The sequence below is a fragment of the Lampris incognitus genome, chromosome 11 (assembly GCF_029633865.1).
Source record: "Lampris incognitus isolate fLamInc1 chromosome 11, fLamInc1.hap2, whole genome shotgun sequence".
Classification (NCBI taxonomy): domain Eukaryota; kingdom Metazoa; phylum Chordata; class Actinopteri; order Lampriformes; family Lampridae; genus Lampris; species Lampris incognitus.
The window spans coordinates 6,562,510-6,584,756 of record NC_079221.1 but is presented as its reverse complement, the minus strand read 5'-3'; the positions used below and the strand labels follow the sequence as shown (position 1 = coordinate 6,584,756).

The window sequence follows — 22,247 nt, the reverse complement described above, 5'->3', positions numbered from 1 at the left end:
CAGCTTTGGGGTTTTTGGTGGGGGGGGGGGGGAAACACCGAAAGAGGGAATAGTGGGGATCTTCATGATTTGATAAATGAATTTCTGAGGCGTATTTCAGATGCTGCAGTTGAATGTTCCGTTACTAAGCACGTGTGTGTGTGTGTGTGTGTGAGTCCAGACACTCCATCTGTCACTGTTTCAGGTTATTGGTTTTTAGGTGTGATGAAAGTAAAGCTGCTCCAGCTCCAAGTGCATGCACGCACACATGCATGCACGCATGCACGCACGCACACATGCACACACAACTGTAGGCCTGTATGTTTGGCGAGTTTGAGTCTAAGGGATGTGGTGATATGACAGGATTATCAGCATGTCCGCCGCCCCCCCCCCCCCCCCCCGGCTTGCTGCTGCAGTGGAGTCACCCTGGGTTCTCCTGCAGCACATGACCAGAATCTCAATGAAGTCTCACTGCCTCTGACCTCTCTGTCCCGCCCTTCCCTCGCCACGCACACACACACACACACACACACACACACACACACACTTGTTCAAAGCATGCCGGTGCACGGTTTAAGTAGTTTTGACTTACAGCGGGACTGGGCCGTGTGTTCCCACAGTGATGCTACGTAACCCAGTTGTGGTAACTATGACAAGGCTCCACGGGGGGACAGGCGGTGGAGTCTGTGCTCCACATCTGTTTTCAATACGCGTACCGGGAAGCGTCTCCGTGAGGGAAATGTATCTTCTCTTCCCGCTACCGTTAGCAGCCCTGTAATGTCAGTCCAGCCCTGGCCGGCGTGACCGGAAAAGGCCGTAGTGCTTTTAAAAGAGACCAAATCTGTTCTCATCGCCTTGCGGTTTTTCATTTCATTCTCCCGCTCCCACCCCCGCCCCCGCCCCCCCCCACACACACACACACACACACACTGCTTCTTCATGTGTAAAATTAAATTAAACTGATTTGTGATAGCCACATCTCTTGAAACAAATTGTGTGTCTCTGGCTCAGTTCAGCACCAATACATTTGGTGGCGTTTTGGCAGAAAATGGGATTTTCGTGCCGCGGACACACTGGTCAAAAGAGCGCAGAGGACATTTTGGCTCCTCACAGCGACCCTTAACCTTATCCTCCGTGGTGTCGTTCTCTCCTTTAAACCGCTCGGCCTCCCTCGGTGTACAGCAACCTCGCTCCAACGACCACGACACACCGGTCCAGTTATGACACAGCCGGCATGCCCCAGGAAGCTGCTTTTTTTTTTTTTTTCACATTCCTGCGATGGTTCGGGGCAACATATGAATATTAATGAGAAGCGTGCCCTCAACACAGCCTCATTGGGCGAGTTGGCTGAGCTGTTCAGGAAGCTCGCTGCACAACATCTACAGAGATCAACTTTATTTTATTTATTTTTTTGGACCCCCCCCCCCCCCTTTTCGCCCCAATTGTATTTGGCCAATTACCCCACTCTTCCGAGCCGTCCCGGTCGCTGCTGCACCCCCTCTGCCGATCCGGGGAGGGCTGCAGACTACCACATGCCTCCTCCCATACATGTGGAGTCGCCAGCCGCTTCTTTTCTCCTGACAATGAGGAGTTTCGCCAGGGGGACGTAGCGCGTGGGAGGATCACGCTGTGTCCCCCCCCCCCCCTGAATACGCTCCCCGACCGGCCAGAGGAGGCGCCAGTGCAGCGACCAGGACACATACCCACAACCGGCTTCCCACCCGCAGACACGGCCTATTGTGTCTGTAGGGACGCCCGACCAGGCCAGAGGTAACACTGGGGTTCGAACCAGCGATGCAACGGAATATTCCGCCACGCTACCCAGACGCCTAGAGGGCAACTTTTAACCCTGATTTACACTCTACGTGGATTGCTCTCTTTAACAACCAGATCTTTACCCTGACCCTGACCACGCTAAAACCACAGCTAAACTTAACCATTCGTAACATAATTCTCAAAATAACCACCTCTTACTGTTAACCTCAACACAGCTATTTATAATCTAACAACCTGACCATCTCTAATGTGCTCTCTAAAACAATACCCATTTCTAACTGGTGCAGGCTACGCCCAACTCGAGCATCTCTCGCATAAGACCTAAACTTCACCATACACAGCGTAATAGTACTAGGGCAGATGAGCCGAGATGTCCACAACAAGGTCCTCATTCAGCGAGCCGTTTAAATACGTGGTTAACATGTGAAGTGACTCGACCAATGACAACGCGTTGAGGACGTGTATCTCATTAATATTCACGTATTGCCCCCAACTATTCGGGGGGGGGGGGGGGACAAAAAGCACGAAAAGAGACAAAGCTGAAACAAACTCTGTGGTGCCTGCTGAAATTCTGCCCTACAATGGATGCCCCCACCCCAGCCCCCCACCCCCACCCCCCTACCCCCCCGTCTGGAGCCCACGGGCCTGTGGCCTGTTCACCCCCCCCCCGCCCACGTGGAAGTTGGATGTGAACCGGGTGATCGCTCGCAGTCAGTGAAGTAGACCATACCAATGTGTCCCGGAGGGGGATGGAAGCGTTGAGTCGGGGGGAGGAGGGGGTGGGGGTTAGGGGGGCCGCAGAGCTTTACACCTGACCTCACAAGCTTCTTTTGTTTTCTTTTTTTGGCTGACAGTTTACTAACAAGCTCTAAGGGAGGGGTGGTGGGGGTGGGGGTCTGATGGGTTTGGTCTGGCCGTAACCAGAGACACAAGCAGACACGTGCACAGCCGCTGCTGTCATCTTTATTTACCCCTCGTCTGTCAGCCGGAGCATGGCGAGGTCAGCGCGGCGAGGAGCGGCGAGCGTGCCTGGGCTCACACGCGTTAGCAGCAGGGTCGTCCTATGAGACCGTGTTTAAACGAGGTGAACGGTCCGCGAGCAGAGCCTTCCTGCGCATCTGACCTCAAACGGAGACGGTCCAGATCGGGCCTCGGCGTCCCCAGCATTAGCTGCCATCGTTCTTGTTGGCGTTTCCTCGGCAACAAAGATGTCACGTGCCGAGCGTGATATTTGCTAGTTAAGGAGCGTGGCCGTTCTGGTGAGGAGGGTGTCTCCAGATTTCTGTGAGGCGACCCGGTCTTGCGGGCAGCACCTCTTGGTTGCTCTTGTGCAAAGGGCCTGTGTGTGATCGGTGCCGACAACAAAAAAACAAAAAAGGACCTCTTTTGATCTGCCCCCCCCCTCCCCTCCCCCCCCCCCCCCCACAATGCATTTTTTTCCACCAAACAGTTTGGTGCCTCTCTCGTTTGGTTGATTTGCAAGGTAATCAAACCCCACCCCGAGTTAACTCAGCCCAAATGCGGGATGAGGCGCCGGCGGTGTGAGAGGCTCCCATTAACGGTCACTTTGGGCATTTCATCAGAAAAAAACAACAATATTAATCTGGCAGACTTAACACCGGCGTGATATACGCGGCGCGCCGGCTCTTCTTGTGCCACATCCCGTCGGTTTCCTCGGGATTTTAGGGTCCGTCGTGGATGGGTTGTAGTCCGGGGTCCCCGTTCGGTGTCCGCGGTCAATCACCACGGCTCGCATGCTTCATTAACGGCTGAGTTATCGCAACTGTCCCCCCGGTCGGGTATGCTGCCGTCCTGTTTACATTTTAATCAGGTCCGGCGCGGCTTTTAATCGGCCCCCCGTCGGCTCAGTTCCCGCGTCACCTTACACCGACTGGAGCCTGACAACGCTGAAGGGAAAGCTCTCGACTCCAGGCAAAGAAACGCTCCTTATCCTTTATGACTTCCCCTTGCTGTTGTCTCCCCCAGAGACTCCGCGGAGCACATTTTGTCTTGGTAGGTGCAGAAAATACAAGACACGAAAGAAAGAATCCATCCAAATTGTGTTCCCTCCTCCTGCGGGGGCGGTTAGCCTGCCGGTTGCAGAACTGTGTGTGTGTGTGTGTGTGTACATGTGTGTGTGTGTGTGTGCATGTGTGTGTGTGTGTGGCCAGGCTCTGTTTTGGCCGGTGGCCTCCCTCCTCAGCTCCCCCACCACAAGGGAAACAGCTGGTCCTCAGTGGCAGGCTGCCCTCTGTGCTGCACAAGGCAGCCCAGAAATAGACGGCATGGACTAACACGGGAAGGAGAGGTGGGGGGGGGGGAGGCAAGGCTGGGGGGGGGGCATTGTTTGGCATTTGGAAGTGTTAAACCTCCCCACTAAACTGGTTGAACTGAGAGTTTTGCTGTCTCAGAATAAACAGGCGCACAATGTCGCTGTCGCCCTCTGCAACACGAGTTGGATCTCCTAGAGGCCGAGCCTCGCACCGTTGGACGAATAGAGGAGGGTGGTCTGTGATTCAGATGACTGACGAAAATGCAGCCAGGCTGAAATTCTCCAGTTTTGCGCCATGGGGTCCGTCTTTTTAAGATGTCAGGGGGCCACCACAGAAACGTAGTGGTCCCTGACATTTGGCGGACTATAAATTGACGGGTTTCTTCCTCTGAACAGGACGTGGTGGCCTTATGCGGGGGGAATTCCTCGGTGCTTGCCCAGCCTGATGTTCCCCGTGGAAACGGGTGTTTTTGTGCAAAGAGGTCAGTTAAGGCGCACTTAAAATTTAACGGGGCTGCTGGTCCGTCACCCATCCGTCTGTGACGGGGACGGACCCACCCCGCCTGATACCTCTGCAGCTACAAGGGGGTGAAGGGTTGGGGCGGCTTGTTTGTGTATGGAAGCTTTAAAGAGGTGCGATGGAAAGATCCAGCAGGGTGGTAGACTTCAGTCGAACAGGGATACCAACAGTCCATTGCAGCCCCCCCCCCCCCGTTTTCTCCTGCGTTGTACTTGGCCAATTACCCCAATCTCCGAGCTGTCCCGGTCGCTGCTCCACCCCCTCTGCCGATCCGGGGAGGGCTGCAGACTACCACATGCCTCCTCCCATACATGTGGAGTTGTCAGCCGCTTCTTTTCACCTGACAGTGAGGAGTTTCACCAGGAGGACGTAGCGCGTGGGAGGATCACGCTATTCCCCACAGTTCCCCCTCCCGAACAGGCGCCCCGACCAACCAGAGGAGGCGCTAGTGCAGCGACCAGGACACCACCCACATCTGGCTTCCCACCCGCAGACACGGCCAATTGTGTCTGTAGGTACGGGGATTCGAATCGGCGATCCCCGTGTCGGTAGGAATAGCCGCTATGCTACCCCGACGCCTCTGCAGCCTTGTTTGACTCTCACAGAACTGAAAACCAATTACCCACTTTGTTATTTAGGGTCTTCTTTGACAGGTATTGCATCTGTCGTCAGGGTTTCCTGATGTTCGGCGGTTCCTATTCTAAATTAGAAGCCTGTCGGATGTGACGATGCCAAGAAAGCGACCCAAAAACAATGGTTGATAACTGGGAAGAGATCGGATGTACTGTTATGCACACAGTTTGGATTTACCACCGTTCCCCCCACTGTTCACAGCAAAGAGCCTCTGGCAAGGTGCTGTTTGACCTGGTGTGTGCCCACATGAACCTAATCGAGGGGGACTACTTCGGCCTGGAGTTTCAGGATCACCACAAGATGATGGTGAGTAAGGTGGAGGCATTGTTTTTGGACAGATCCTCCTCATTTACGGCCCTGTGTCGATTTCTGATCTGTGTGTTTTGAGTAGCTCACCGGTATTCTGTTACTTCTTCCCACAGGTTTGGTTAGACCTCATCAAGCCCATTATTAAGCAGCTCAGACGTAAGTGTACTGCTCGTTGTCCCCTCAAATCCTCCTTCATAAAGACGTTATTCTCTAAATATTTTTCAATTAGTCAGTAGTACTTAAAGTAATGTTACTGCAGAGATACTTAATGTAACATGGAATATATATAAGTTTTGTGCAACCTGAGAGAGCCTATAGGACAGATTCAGAGATGTCTTTATTGGCCTTTGGGTGGCGTGGCGGTCTATTCCGTTGCCTACCAACACGGGGCTCGCCGGTTCGAATCCCCGTGTTACCTCCGGCTTGGTCGGGCGTCCCTACAGACACGATTGGCCGTGTCTGCGGGTGGGAAGCCGGATGTGTGTATGTGTCCTGGTCACTGCACTAGCGCCTCCTCTGGTCAGTCGGGGCGCCTATTCAGGGGGGAGGGGGAACTGGGGGGAATAGCGTGATCCTCCCCCGCGCTACGTCCCCCTGGTGAAACTCTTCACCGTCAGGTGAAAAGAAGCGGCTGGTGACTCCACATGTATGGGAGGAGGCATGTGGTAGTCTGCAGCCCTCCCCGGATCGGCAGAGGGGGTGGAGCAGCGACCAGGACGGCTCGGAAGAGTGGGGTAATTGGCCAGATACAATTGGGGAGAAAAGGGGGAGAGAAAAAAAATAGATGTCTTCGTTGATGCCAATGTCATGATATACTACTTTTATTTATTTTCCTCAATACATATTTGACGATGACGCTCATCCCTCATCATCACGTACAGGACCGAAGCACATGGTCCTGAGGTTTGTGGTGAAGTTCTTCCCCCCTGACCATGCCCAGCTCCTGGAGGAGCTGACCAGGTGAGACCCCACAAAACCGCAATGCCCACATGCTAATTCCATTCTACAGAATTGGGCCTTCGGTGTTACATGTGTTTACTGATGCCGTTTTACTGCCCCTGATAGTGATGTCACCGGCATGTGCAGTACATGGAAACACTTTCAGAATATTACAGTGCTCAACGGCATTCACGTCCGTCAACGGGGAAAGAGCTACGCATGAACATTTGTAAATGTAAATGTCTTTCGATGTGACTGACAGTTTGCACTAATGCAGAAATGAAACATGCTCCAGCCTTCACCCTGATTTATTCCCCCTGAGCCGTGTCCGTTACATCTCATGATCGCCATGTTTCTCACTTGGGCCGGTGGGGACTCCCTTTCTAATGAATGCCTGATTTCTGTTGTCTCGCCAGGGGAATGATTCACGACTCGGAATTTTTTACATTTAAGCCGACTTCTTTCTTTCTTCATGTATTTGTTTATTTGTAAGGGACAAGCAAAACATTAACAACTGGTGGCCACTTACAGTGTCTGTACATGTGTATTTAGTCGAAGCTCATTTCTACACTAGTCCCTTGGTGGGCATTAGTGGGAAGATGGCGGCGTGAAGTCACATTCGCGGCAGCCTCACCCAGTACCGGTGTAGGAAGATGGCGGCGCGAATTCACATTCGCGGCGGCCTCACCCAGTACCGGTGTGGGAAGATGGCGGCGCGAATTCACATTCGCAGCGGCCTCACTCAGTACCGGTGTGGGAAGATGGCGGCGCGGATTCACATTCGCAGCGGCCTCACCCAGTACCGGTGTGGGAAGATGGCGGCGCGAATTCACATTCGCAGCGGCCTCACTCAGTACCGGTGTAGGAAGATGGCGGCGCGAATTCACATTCGCAGCGGCCTCACTCAGTACCGGTGTAGGAAGATGGCGGCGCGAATTCACATTCGCGGCGGCCTCACCCAGTACCGGTGTGGGAAGATGGCGGCGCGAATTCACATTCGCGGCGGCCTCACCCAGTACCGGTGTGGGAAGATGGCGGCGCGAATTCACATTCGCGGCAGCCTCACCCAGTACCGGTGTAGGAAGATGGCGGCGTGAATTCACATTCGCAGCAGCCTCACCCAGTACCGGTGTGGGAAGATGGCGGCGTGAAGTCACATTTGCGGCAGCCTCACCCACTACCGTCGGTGCAGTGTCTTTGTCCACGTCTGCGTCAAAATGTTTGTCTTCGTTTGTTGGCTGGGAGAGCTGGCGCTGGATCGGCTGCGAGAGCTTGGTCTGCTGCGCTGTGGGCCCAGGGACCGCGGCCCTGCCCGGAGCTGCACCCGAGGATGTAAATCCGAGGGCGGTCTGACAGGACGCGGAAGCAGGGCAGGCTAAGCTAACTGCTAGCCCATGCAGACCGATAACACTGAGGGCGGTGTGGCGGCGGCCTCACCTGGCGTTAAGTTTTTGATGTCGTCGTGTGGAGTGCTGGGAGGTGTGTCAAGGCAAGGGTGTGTGGCTGGGAGAGCTGGTGCTGGATCAGCTTGGAGGGCTTGGTCTGCTTCGTCCGGTTGCCACAGGGACCACGGCCCCTGTCTGGAGCTGTGCCCGAGGAGGAAACATGGGGGGTGGTCTGACAGGATGCATAATCGGGGCAGGCAAGGCTGCCCATGCAGACCGGCGGTTCCAACAGTCATCCTGGCTGGCGTTTGTTCCCTTGGACAGTGATTTTTTTTCCCCCCCCCGGTTTGGTTTGGATAGAGTATGTGTTAGTTTGAATGTGTGTGTTCTTGTAGTTCTTAACTGTGTTTATGTGTGTTGCACTGCTGTGGGCTGAGGAAACGGCATTTCGTTTCACTTCATGTGCAAGTACATGAGGTGAAACAACAAATAAAGTGTTGCTGATTCCTGATTAAACATCCATGCAAATGAATTCAATTATGTGCATACAGACAGCAGCGTTCTCCTTCGCCTATGGGATGCAGCCGGTGTAAAACGCATCATAAAATGTTGAATACTGAGCCACTCTTCGGTGTACCTGCTGAAATATGCAGCGTATAGTGTTGGCTAGCTGGGACCTCATCCAAGAAGTTCATCCGATCTTGCTGTGGTGTCGGAAAGAGCTGCCATACCAGTCCTATTAAATCACATTGTCTGTTTTTTTTTCTCCTGTCTTATCCAGGTACCTGTTTGCCCTTCAGATAAAACAGGACCTGGCCTGTGGGCATCTGACCTGCAACGATAGTAGCGCCGCCCTGATGGTTTCCCATATTATCCAGTGTAAGTGTCCAGGGACTGTTTTTTTTTTTTTTGGTCATTGAGCTCAAAAGACTAGATGGAGGGGCGGCACAGTGGCTCAGTGGTTAGTGTGGTCGCCTCACAGCAAGAAGGTTCTGGGTTTTGCGCTTGGGGGTTGTCCGGGGTCGTCCTCTGTGTGGAGTTTGCATGTTCTCCCTGTGTGGGGGCTCCGGTTTCCTCCCACAGTCCAAAGACATGTAGGTCAGGTGAATCGGCCGTACTAAATTGCCCCTAAGTGTGTGTGTGTGTGTGTGTGTGTGTGTGATGGCCTGGCGGCCTGTCCAGGGTGTCTCCCCGCCTGCCGCCCAATGACTGCTGGGATAGGTTCCAGCATCCCCGCCACCCTGAGAGCAGGATAAGCGGTTCGGACAGTGGGTGGATGGATGGGCTAGATGGAGGGAAAAAATGTCTAGACAACGCATGATATTTTTTTACGCAGAACTGAATCATCAAGCAGTGTCAAGTGGTGCATGCTTAGCATTGTGAATCAAGAACCTATGTGTTGCCATGGAAACCTTTCAGCTGGAAGTCTGGAGGAAACCTGGCAGAGCCACTTCAAGAACATCCGCACACAGCAGTGACTTTGCCAGGATATACTCCAAGCCTTTTCATCACTCCGCCGTTCTCAGCCTTGATCTGTTAGCGCAGGGATTCGTCAAAAGGCACCGTTGGCTCCGATGGGGATTGGCGGAACCTCCTCAACAGTGCTATTTATAGTTATACAAAAAGTGTCGTTTATTTGTCAACCCAACATGCAGTGCAGCTGCAGCGCTGAAAGATGTATTATTTTTCCACCGTGATAATAACACAGTATTTATTCTGTTCTTCGTCTTCTATGTTTAGCCGAGATTGGAGACTTTGAGGAGAGCCAGTGCCGGTCACACCTCCTCAACAACAACTACATTCCAGATCAAATGGCCCTGATTGATAAGATCATGGAGTTTCACTCGAAGCATATGTGAGTTACTGGGCTTCGGCTGGTTTCTAAATGTGCGTGCATTATTCCAGATAAGGAGTTCTTTGAGACCAATAGAACTTTTTTTTTTAGGGGGGGGGGGTCCCCCCTATTTCTCCCCCAGTTGTACCCGGCCAATTACCTCACTCTTCCGAGCCGTTCTGGTTGCCGCTCCACCCCCTCTGCCGATCCGGGGAGGGCTGCACACTACCACATGCCTCTTCCGATACATGTGAAGTCGCCAGCCGCTTCTTTTCACCTGACAGTGAGGAGTTTCACCAGGGGGACGTAGTGCGTGGGAGGATCACGCTATTCCCCCTCTCCCCCAAACAGGCGCCCCAACCGACCAGAGGAGGCGCTAGTGCAGCGACCAGGACACATACCCACATCCGTCTTCCCACCCGCAGACACGGCCAATTGTGTCTGTAGGGACGTCCGACCAAGTCAGAGGTAACACGGGGATTCGAACTGGCGATCCCTGTGTCGGTAGGCAACGGAATAGACCGCCACGCTACCCAGACGCCCCGGAACTTGTTTTTAACACTGACACGGGGTCATTAAAGCTGGGCCCTTAGCACATGAATTATTGTCCTCACCATTGAATAAGGGAGACTTGTTTCAGGCCGTACGCCTGTCCTAAAGGGGTATTTTATAATGCAGGTGGAACATTTAGGAAACTAGCCTCTGAATGAAGCGGCTGTTTCTCTGAAAGCCCCGTGGAATACTTTATCATAATTAGGCAAGGCGAAACAAGTCCCCGTACGCTGCTTTATGGCTTCTGCCTGGAGGTCAACGCGGCACTGCATGCCACTTAATCAACAAAAGGCTGGACTGCTCCCCCCCCAAAAAAGTAGTGAAACCTCCCTCCATCCTGGAGAAATGAGTCACACGGCTGCTGACACCTGGGTTAGCAGGTTAAGACCCCGGATTTTCCGAATTTATTCTCTCGCGTCTAATGGCTGGGTTTGTGTAAAAGGATTGGGTTCCTGAACTCAAGTCTCTTTTACCTGGTACTTTTCCGAGTGGATTGGACCTCTGTTTTGCAAACGGTGCACCTTTTCAGGAGCTCGTCATTGGAACGCATCCAGATCCCTTTCCAAACATCCTCCACCCTCCGAGTGTCCTCATCTGAGGCCCTCTGAACATTTGCCAAAACACAGCCAATCCCTGTCTCAACCCCCACGCTCCAGCAGACTACACTAAAGATTGGGGGGGGGGGGCACAGCAGGCGGCTATAACAAGAAAGGGGCTGCGGTCGATCTGACCGGCCTCTTTGAATTGTCCTGCTTTTCATTCTGATAACTTTAACCACAGTTCGTCTGGCGTGGTCCCAGGCTGAGAGTTAAATCTCTAATTAAGCACCCCATACAGGAAACGGAAAGGCTTTTCCACTGATAAAGAATTAGAAAAGTCAATTATTATTTGTCTTTGACCCCCCCCCCCTTCCCTCCACTATTCTCTCTGGTGTCAGATGCTCATGGGAAACATGGATTTTGCCGGGGCTCAGTCCTTTACCTTATTTGCCGAGATGCGCTGTAGAATGACTTGCTTGGAGTGAAGTGATTTGTACCAAATTACTCCTAAGAATAGTCTGCGTTACAGTATGCACCAAGTCCATTCAAAGTACTTCAACCCGGAGGTGTCATTAGCGCTTTTCTTCTTTTTTTTCTGGCGTTTTTCCCCCCAATTGTACTTGGCCAATTACCCCACCCTTCCGAGCCGTCCCGGTCGCTGCTCCACCCCCTCTGCTGAGCCGGGGAGGGCTGCAGACTACCACATGCCTCCTTCCATACACGTGGAGTCACCAGCTGCTTCTTTTCACCTGACAGTGAGGAGTTTCGCCAGGGGGACGTAGCGCGTGGGAGGATCACGCTATTCTCCCCAGTTCCCCCTCCCCCCTGAACAGGTGCCCCAACTGACCAGAGGAGGCGCTAGTTAAGCAACCAGGACACCTGCCCACATCTGGCTTCCCACTCACAGACATGGCCAATTGTGTCTGTAGGGATGCCCAACCAAGCCGGAGGTAACACGGGGATTTGAACCAGTGATCCCTGTGTTGGTAGGCAACGGAATAGATCGCCACACCACCTAGACACCCTGTATCTTATCATCTTTTAAGTACCAAAGTTACCTTAGAACATTTATTACTCTATTGTCGTTGGTAGGGGTCTTTAATGTTGACCTCCTCCAAGGTTCTCTGACAGAAAATGGCAGAAGTGTAAGGTCACTGAGAATAACTCATGTCAGGGGAGCTAGTTGTGTTCAGACGATGCTCATAAATGTCAGATGTGCGTGCCTTCCAGGGTAAAAGAACAATGCATCATTAAGGCTTGTTGAATTGGGGTTGTAAGGGTTCCATGCCAGAGATAACACAGGGATTCGAACCGGCGATCCCCGTGTTGGTAGGCAATGGATTAGACTGCTACGCCACCCGGATGCCCTACCACCTTTATTCAGCTGCATCTTGATTCCCTCTACCTCCACACGTCATTCTCAAATCAAACAGACAATTAGACAATAAGATGGACATTGATCAGAGTGTACACCGAGTGTTGTCTTGTCTGTTGCCAGTGGTCAGACTCCAGCAGAATCAGACTACCAGTTACTAGAGGTGGCGCGTAGGCTGGAGATGTATGGGATTCGTCTCCACCCTGCTAAGGACCGCGAGGGCACCAGACTCAGTCTGGCTGTGGCACACACCGGTGTCCTGGTCTTTCAGGTGAGCGCTGCTAGTTTGTAGGTTGGCACTTGTTGTGGAACATGCTTCGTGGTGGATGGTTAAAAAATGCCATGTTAAAAATGAAGACAAAACGTAACATGTACATTACAAGTAAGAAAATCTCCAAAGCAAACAAAATAATCTGTCCGTGCCGTAAGATTTCATCAACTCGGTAAGATTTCTTGAAACAAGATAAAATCACTTGTTTACCTGAAAGACCACAAATCCTGAAACAAGTTAAACTGCATTGATTGTAAGCCATTATGCCTCGCCTGAAGCACAACTTCTCAAGTTTAATCACACACTTATCACACACAACCACTTAAAGCAGTTCTCCACAAAAAGCCTTTTTAATTCAATTCTAAACATGCTGTTTTCATGATGTAATAAGTATTTTTCTTGACGATTCTTGAAGAGATGATAAGATCTTTCTGTTATTTTAAGACTCTCAGACTTGTTCAGATATGCCAGTTTTGTATCTGTGTGCCCTGGATATGGTTATAAAAATAGTTGGTTTCATTGCAATAACCGTTTTGTAGTAACAATATTTGTAAATCCCCCAGTGCTCCTTAGTTCTCAATAGATACATCTGACTGTGAATATGGGAACATTGTGCGGTGTTTTAGCGTCGGTTGAAGTTTAGCGTCGCTTATTTAGATTCTCCATCTCTGCAGGGATACACCAAGATCAATGCCTTCAACTGGTCTAAAGTGCGGAAACTGAGCTTCAAGAGAAAACGCTTCCTCATAAAACTGAGACCAGATCTAAATGTAAGTCTTACTCTTCGGCTATACTTTTTCTCTTACAGGGAAACAATAACAATTTTTAACACAATCTTTATGTATATATGTTGAAGGGATGACACTCCATTAGCAGCCATAACACTGAGCAGTCCTCCGTGTGTGTCGCTGAAACGGCAACAAAATTGTGTGGATTTGTCCACCAATGACATCACTGGGGGACATTCTGTGAATGTGACTTCATTACATCCTGGTTTGCCAATTGTATGATAAAATGTGAATAGGACTTTCTTATACAATACAGCCAATAGGCGAACCAGGAGGACAGTTTTCATATTCTTGGATTGTCCGCTAGTGATATCACTGATGGACACTTTCCTTTTTTTTGGATTTCCCCCCAATTGTATCTGGCCAATTACCACACTCTTCCGAGCCATCCCAGTCGTTGCTCCACCCCCTCTGCCAATCCGGGGAGGGCTGCAGACTACCACGTGCCTCCTCCGATACATGTGGCGTCGCCAGCTTCTTCTTTTCACCTGACAGTGAGGAGTTTCACTAGGGGGACGTAGCGCATAGGAGGATCACGCTATTCCCCCCAGTTCCCCCTCCCCCCACCCCAAACAGGCGGCCCGACCAACCAGAGGAGGAGGCCCTAGTGCAGCGACCAGGACACATTCCCACACGCTTCCCACCCACAGATAGAGGCAATTGTGTCTATAGGGACGCCCCACCACACAAGCCAGAGGTAACATGGGGATTTGAACCAGCAATCCCTGTGTTGGTAGGCAACGGAATAGACCGCTACGCTACCCGGACACCCCCACCGATGGACGCTTTCTGCCCAATTTCGGCCACGTTTCAGAGATACACCGAAGACTTGCTCGGTATTATGGCTGGAAATGTAGTGTTATCCCTAACAACATATACACAGAGATGATGTTCAAAATTGTGATTGATTCCCATTTTTAAACACAAAGCCCATTGATGAGTTGTAAATAAAACTCAAATATCTGTCTCCCTCTGACACCAGAGTGCATATCAGGACACTCTGGAGTTCCTGATGAGCAGTAGGGACTGCTGTAAAGTCTTCTGGAAGATCTGTGTCGAATACCACGCCTTCTTTCGCCTCTTTGAGGAGCCCAAGCCAAAACCCAAGCCTGTTCTCTTCTCACGAGGCTCCTCCTTCAGATTCAGGTAGACACGAAGCTGAGAGCTGCGCCAGGGAGCACGTGAGCACGTCCCTGTCTCTCAGGACAGGCGACAGATAGCAAGTTTGATGAAGAACCACTGCTGAATCTCATTACTCCCTGTCCCATAAAAACCACGGTCTGGTACAGTGCCGCTGCATGTTCACTAACCTTTATCTTCTCCTCTTGTGCTTGCCTCCACAGTGGCCGCACTCAGAAGCAGGTGATTGATTATGTGAAGGAATCTGAATTTAAAAAGATCCCCTTCGAAAGGTAAAGTTCACAGGCCATTTTGTCACATTTTGCTCTACTTGCACAGACGGTGATGCTTAAGGGCTGCAAGGAGTATATAAGTTGGCTCTGTTTCATTCTCTCCCGCAGAAAACACAGTCGAGTCCAACACAACAGCCGCCTGTCTCCGATGCCTTCTCCACGCCACCAAGAAGTGCCAACTGAAGTCAGTGTCTCAATCCATCCTTCAGCACATAAAGACCATAAGCAGTATTGTGTATTGTGTTGAGAGGCAGTCAAATTACCATGATGCAAATGAAATCATTTGTTCCCTGCAGTGAATATGAGGGCAGCAGGATATGATATCATGCTGGGTGAGAGGCTAAAAGCTAACTAGCTAGCTACAGTATATAGCTGCTAACGCTGAAATATCGATAAAATAACAATGTAATTTGTGGAAGGGTGGCACGGTGGCGCAGTGGTTAGCGCGGTTGCCTCACAGCAAGAAGGTCCTGGGTTCGAACCCCGGGGTTGTCCAACCTTGGAGGTCATCCCAGGTCGTCTTCTGTGTGGAGTTTGCATGTTCTCCCCGTGTCTGCATGGGTTTCCTCCGGGTGCTCCAGTTTCCTCCCCCAGTCCAAAGACATGTAGGTCAGGTGAATCGACCATACTAAATTTAAATTGTCCCTAGGTGTGAATGTGTTGGCCCTGGGGTGGACTGGCGGCATGTTCAGGGTATTTCCCTGCCTGCCGCCCAATGACTGCTGGGATAGGCTCCAGCATCCCGTGACCCTAATTAGGATAAACAGCTTGAATAATGGATGGCTGGATGGATGTAATTTGTGGATGTATATACTATCTACTCCGGTTTCCTGCAATACGGTAAACCGTGCTGCCTCTCTTTTGAAACGTATCTTGTAATCTGTGAAATTAAAATAATAAAGCGCTGGATTTTGCAAGCTCGTGAGAATGATGGATTCCTCCATGCTTGAAGTTCAGCATCAGGATGGCTGTGACATTGAACACCTCTATCCATTGAGCATGTTTACATCTTGCAGATTCGTCATTTAAGTTTCCCAGACTTGAACTCTGCATTGGTGCACCGAGACAAATCTTCAGCACAGATGCAGATCACACCCTGTGTATGTGTTTGAATTGAAGTGAATGGAACAGGAAAGGGTTATCTGACCACCCCTGTCTTTTTGAGGAGCTGCATCCATCCAATGAGAAGCATGTTATATTTATATTTACACACAGTTGGCATTAAGTTGGCAGGATTATGTTGAACGTATTTGGCTCCTGTACGGTTTAAAACTGACTTGAACACAATCGCGACTTCCCTGAATGAGTCCCCTTTGCTCTTTAAGTAATTTAAAGGGTTTCATTTTTTTCTCGCTGAGCTAATCTGTCATCTCTGATGTGAATAGAAACAGAAGAGACAATAAAATTGAAATAGCAATGTAGCAGATACCCATAAAATTTGTTAACATCTGGCATTTTCAGAAGCCTTCAGTAGACATTGTATGCTGCAGTCGCTGCAGTTTACAAGTCTTAGCCAAGTCTTCAGGGGATGAGGCCTCACTGGCCTTCAAACAACAAAAACATTGTGGTTGTCAGATGTATAAATATGGGGAATGGGTGGGACTTTATTTCAACCATTACCACTCAACAACCCCCAGCTGATATTTATTGGTTTCATTATGCATTGGGAAAGCAAAACCATTACATGTAAAGCCTTCAACTTTGGCCTCTCTATCATCTGTCTCTTCTCAGAGTTGTGTTCCCGGGGACAGAGTTGGCTCTCCCCCTCGGCGTCACTGGAAGGAGTCTGTGTTGGTTAGCGCTGAAGACCCGTCGGCCTTGCGGATACGAGACAGCCCTTCCAGCCAGAGAAACGGCCGTGAGGATAGATCGGGGCCCGGAGCCAGGCCTGGTCTGGAGGAAGCCAGGGATCCGATCAGACAGATCAACCCAGAACATCTAAGCACAGGTCCAGCTTCCTGGGCTGCTACGGGCAGCAGCTCCTCCGTCTCGTACATTGACTGCAGTGATATAGATAGTGGATACGACATGACCAGGGGCATAGTTAGCAGACCACAAATCAACCACAGCTACGGTGAGCAGGCTCTGCTGCACTGTGGGTCCGCGACAGGAAGCATAAATGGTGCTTTCCTGTCTCAGCAGGAGCACTTCTTGGGTAGGGTGAGGTACTGGGAGTCCCCTTCACCTCCTAAACCCCTGGTCAGTATGAGTGGTGAGCTGAATGAATCAGCTGGCCACCAAAGTCCCATCCACGGTACCACACTGGAAAACAGTTTGCGTAGCCGAGAGCAGCGCTGCAGCAGTCCCCTCACAGTCCAACACACAATAGATCCAAAGAGTTCCACTGTTGGCCCCGCCGTGACCATCCATCGAACGGGTCCCCTTAGCCACGCTGAGCAGAATAGCCACTGCTCCCCCTCCCCTCCCTCAGATGGCCGAGGTGTAAACACATGGGGGCCCTGCAGTGACGAGGGCCACCCCCATGGCGCCAGCAACTCCCCTGTCCCAAGCCGCTCTCCTAACTTACAGAAACTTCACAGTATGCAGAACCGCTCCAACGCGGACCCCTATGTCCTGAGCCAGGCGATGACCAGGCCAGCTCACGAGCCACGCCCCGTCTTATCACGGGCTGAACGCATGGCGGCTCTGGAGCGCCGCATGGTGGCCAATGGCCTCTCTGCCCCCGGCCAGGCCAGGTCCCGCCCAAGGCAAAAACGCTTAGGGCAGGCCAGCGGGGCACATGTGGGAGCGGTTCAGATGAATGATGGTTTAACCACCAGCGGTTCAGAGTCCAGTGAGTCAGAGGTGGAGAGCGCCAAGGGTGGCCCCAGCAGCCACCCGTTGGTGTACGGTAACCCAACAGACATCAACTCCTCCTCTCCAATGCCCAGGAACAAGTTCTCCTTTGGTAGCCTCCAGCTGGACGAGGAGGCAGATGAGGATGGATGCCATGCCTTTAGTGATGAAGAGGGGGGACAGGTTTTCAGTTGTTAGACCCCCCCCCCCCCCCCAAGCCTTTCACACCCGCTCCAAAGGAGAAGTGACAGGGCTGCCGCTGTGGGTGGACGCTGGTGTGTTGGGATCGAAGGGATTACCCAGCGGGTCCAAGGCATAGGTTCTTGATTTCGCATTTGTTTTGAAGAAGGGGGTATCTAGGTTCCAATACCCCATGACTGTCTGAACCTGACCTCAGTCTGTCTGATACAAGGAAGTGCACCCTTGCAATGCAAAACAATCACTTGGGGATAGAGGGTGGTGTACGACTACTTTGCCCATCACTTGAGGTAGCTGCACCTTTAAGTTTCCTCATATTAATGCATTGACAGGAAATTTTAAGTGCCAATTGATGATGTAACACTGTAGCTGGATGTAGTTGTTAGAAAAATTAGTAGATAGGGTTGGAAAGTTTATAATGCCCTGTGTCAGCTTTAAACTTGAGGATGATGAATAGGGAACTTTGCACTCTTGTTTTAAGACTCGATCGCGTTCACAGTTTCATACTGGGGTCTACTGTAATGTTAAAGCGGTTGAATGTGAGAGTCGAGCTACTGGGTCACCGATGCCTTGGTTTTACCCACCTTTAGGAGAATCGACTTCTTTGTCCGTTAACTGATAAATAGACTGTCATTCTATCGTGTATCGGTTGATTTGTTGAAGCCGGTGAAATGTCATAGTTTTCTTTGTCAGACACTCGTGTCGACTCTTCTGAGCATTTTGTGCTGTGAAGTCCTAAATGAGATTTGCACAGTCTCTCATATCACTTGCGCTGATATGCGTATTTTTTTGGACCCCCCCTCCCCCTTTTTTTCCTCCCCAGTTGTATCCGGCCAATTACCCCACCCTTCCGAGCCGTCCCGGTCGCTGCTCCGCCCCCTCTGCCGATCTGGGGAGGGCTGCAGACTACCGCATGCCTCCTCCCATACATGTGGAGTCGCCAGCCGCTTCTTTTCACCTGACAGTGAGGAGTTTCACCAGGGGGACGTAGCGCATGGGAGGATCACGCTATTCCCCCCGAACAGGCACCCCGATCGACCAGAGGAGGCGCTAGTGCAGCGACCAGGACGCATACCCACATCCGGCTTCCCACCCGCAGACACGGCCAGTTGTGTCTGTAGGGACGCCCGACCAAACCGGAGGTAACACGGGGATTCGAACCGGCGATCCCCGTATTGGTAGGCAACGGAATAGACTGCCATGCCACCCGGACCCCCCCCCCCCCCCCCGATATGTGTATTTGTAGGTATTAATAGAAATAATCATTTTGTCACTTTGCTTTTGTGCCGTTTGTACAGTACATGGCCTGTGTCTTCAGCGAGGACACTGGGATATCTCGTTGTGTCGATGCCAGAGCGGCTTCTAATCCATCCACTGCAAATACCAATCTGAGCCGCTGATTAGCATTCCAATCGTCGGTGTTTACCGTGACCTCGGTTGTTTGGTGATGAGCAATCCTATATTGCCCACACAGACAATACGGTGGGACGAGTCGAGACAAACAACATGACGTTCTATTACCTCGCCATAATTTGATGAGTATTATCTAACGGGCTCAGAGCGCCGCAGTGACTTTATCCTCGTTGTGGTACTCTGCAGTACAAATTCAGATGGAGCAAAACATGGGTTGTTGAGGTAGCCGCGCCGCTCCACTTCATAATAGGCCTCTTAAGCCCTCGGTCGACGTCCTCCCCTGCGCTTGATCCGTCTGAAAATCTCCGTTAAATATAAATTCAGTGTTGGAACGTGAAGCGTTGCCCTCGAGCAGCTAGGGTTCGTAAAATATCCCGCTGGCCTGTCATTTTCCCCAAAACTGCAAAGTTGGCAACTTCCTCAACAAAACCTTTTTGTGCACTGCACTTTTATTTTTGTTCTCTGCTACCCTCCGTTTGTCTTCCGCTTTCTGTTTATGTGTTTTGCACTGTCACGCAAGCAAGAAACTGATGGTCTGTGTTGCACAATTTTCTGTTTCTGTTTCTTTTAATTCGTTGTCTAATATATGTGTGTGTGCACAGTTTCCTATGCATGGAAGTGTCTCACCTTGTCTCTGTTTTGTAGCTTTGACTGCATGTACACCTGTACCTATACACACCTGTATACACCTGTTCCTGTTCTGTTGCTCTTGCACTCTCAATGGCGAGGATTTAATAGATTAAAAAAGCCATAATAAGATGATCATAACAAGTAATAATAATCATAATAAGAGCCATAGCCGGGTTCCTTTTACTGCGGTGATCCAGGTAACTGTACCGTTATAGGCAGAAGACACAGCAGGCTAGACCACAGGAGATAAAACGTCAGATTAACAGTGGCGGCAGCTTGGGAATAGGCAAAGCAAGTAGCGCCGGGATTCGGTTTGTGCTTTCTTTGTGCGCATACGGGTGAAAGGCATTTTAAGGGCAACAACCTCCGAGCTCCAAGTCTCTCAGCTCATCCGTCACTGTCAGGGGCTTCTCCAGCTCTCGGACAATTTTAGCACCCGAGTCATGCAACGTGTCCGTAGTGAGATTCTACGGGGCTGTTGTATAATCGGCGTGTCCGAATAGTAATTAAACATGATTCATGTATTTCGATAATTAATCTTCCTTATGTCGTTTCAGTTAACAGTATATTTAGAATGTGATGGATTTGTGCAAGTGAACTGTTAAAGATGGACTGAAAGATGGACTGAAGTTAAAACAATTTTTTTATTTTTCTCTTTTTTGTGAAAACATATTAGTATCCATCCATCCATCCAAACCATTTATCCTGCTCTCAGGGTTGCAGGGATACTGGAGTCTATCCAAAAATATTTGTGTAAAATATTAATATGAATTTATATAAATGAATGAATATAAATTAATGTTAATATTAATATAAATAATATGAATTAATTAATATTAATATAACATATTAGTATTAAAGCTAGAATTGTTCTCTGTGTAGGAGAGCGCCCCCTAGTTCAGTTTCTCTCAGCTCTTTCTCCGAGACTCATGATGTCATCACACACTCGCATACAACCAATCAGATCAAAACAGCAAATTACGAAACCCGACCCACCCTTACCACAAACTCTTGCTTGTACCTGTCACTCAAAAGTAATCTCATGAATATTAACGAAGACCAGACCACACCCCCACAGTTATTCAGACAGTTGACCATTTTTGGACAAAGGTATAACAAACACAATATTGATCATTTTCAAATAATAAAAAAAAAAATGTCACTGAATGTTTAATTATGCCACGTTCAAGGTTTTTAGACATGAAGCGTCAAATCTGATTACCGACGCCGGTCCGACTTTAAGGTTGCAGGATTGGCTGAATATAATCTGACAATCAACCGTTTGTGAAATCTAAAGCGAGACGTGTCATTAACAGGATTTACTGGATTGCTGCAGTGCAAGTGAAACCACATGGGCGCACAAGTCTCCCACAAATGTGGATTGGTGGTCTGTAGCACATATCTTAAAAAAAAAAAAAAAAACTCAAATATTAGCTTCTTGATTAAGTCATTAATCACTAATCCACATGTGTTAATTATCCAGCGTAATGGTGCAACAGTGGAGTCGTACGGGTCTATAGGGCTGTGTGTGTTTTCCAGCCGCTGTTGTCATTCAGAGTGTGATTCCGGTGCATGCATGTTCCTCAGCTCTGGCCACCTACTGCATGTGTGAGTTACATCTTTACCATGACAACACACACACACACACACACACACTTAGTAAGAGTCACTGTAATTTCATTGACTCACATGACAGTAAAAGAGGTCATCGATACAGCAGGTTTTGGTTCTTACGGTGTGTGGATCGAGCTGGAACAAATGAAAAAAGCACGGCTTTGTATTCGCTTACCTTATCTGTGCTTCAACTCTGTCTTATAAAATGGCAACGTCAGGAAAACAACGTTCACAATGCTAAAAAACACGTTTTCAGGAGGATTTCCTGTTCTGAGCGAGACGAAGCCTGGATTAAGGCGTCGTTTCGGGAGACATTTCCTAATTCTTTTTCCTCTGTTCTCTTGCTCAGCGTCTCATCATCCGCTCACTCACGTTGTCTCGTCTTGGCACTTTGTGGGCTCTGATGCGGTTTCCGCTCTCCTCCCTGTGGAGAATATGCATTTTAACCCTGTGTTCAGTTGTCTGATGCTAGCGTCAATAAAAGCTGACCTCCATCAAGTGGGATTGCAGAATCTTCTTTTTGAGACGCCTGACCTCCTTGTCTGGTGATGGCTGCAGATGCTAGACTTCTGTGTGTAGTCACTAATCCATCCACGTGTGTTAAATATCCAGTATAATGGTGCAGCAGCAGCAGTCATGTGGGTCAGGTTTGTGTGCGTTTTTCAGCCACTGTTGTCATTCAGAGTGATTCCAGTGCGTGCGTGTTCTCCAGCTCTGGCCACCTCCTGCATGTGTGAGTTAAGTCTTTACATCTTTACATCCCGTGGTGTGGTAGATATAGTGTTATTGGGTCTGCTCAGTGTGCGCTTGTCATGCACAGATATTTGTAAGTGTCTCGTATATATATTTGAGCAATTGTTGTGGCTTTCCTTCCCTTTGCTGTGTAGTTTGTAGACTCCTTTTTTTTTTTTTTTTTTTACCAGTCGTGTCTGTATTTGTGTCTAAAACAAATTCTGAGCAGAGGTGTGCTGGTGTGCGGACCAAATGATAGGCAGAAGCACACCGGTTGTGT

At 50.0% G+C, this 22,247-nt stretch overlaps 1 protein-coding gene across 1 annotated transcript in view; it reads left to right on the top strand.

The window, feature by feature from the left end:
* Nucleotides 1-22,247, top strand: part of farp1 (FERM, RhoGEF (ARHGEF) and pleckstrin domain protein 1 (chondrocyte-derived)) — an 80,765-nt gene that overhangs the window by 38,883 nt on the left and 19,635 nt on the right. The window contains exons 3-13 of the mRNA XM_056289102.1: nt 5,382-5,486; nt 5,603-5,645; nt 6,371-6,449; nt 8,595-8,692; nt 9,554-9,668; nt 12,237-12,384; nt 13,059-13,154; nt 14,155-14,318; nt 14,516-14,584; nt 14,693-14,768; nt 16,316-16,532. Coding sequence (XP_056145077.1) covers nt 5,382-5,486; nt 5,603-5,645; nt 6,371-6,449; nt 8,595-8,692; nt 9,554-9,668; nt 12,237-12,384; nt 13,059-13,154; nt 14,155-14,318; nt 14,516-14,584; nt 14,693-14,768; nt 16,316-16,532 — 1,210 coding nt within the window. The remainder of the gene's footprint in view (nt 1-5,381; nt 5,487-5,602; nt 5,646-6,370; nt 6,450-8,594; nt 8,693-9,553; nt 9,669-12,236; nt 12,385-13,058; nt 13,155-14,154; nt 14,319-14,515; nt 14,585-14,692; nt 14,769-16,315; nt 16,533-22,247) is intronic.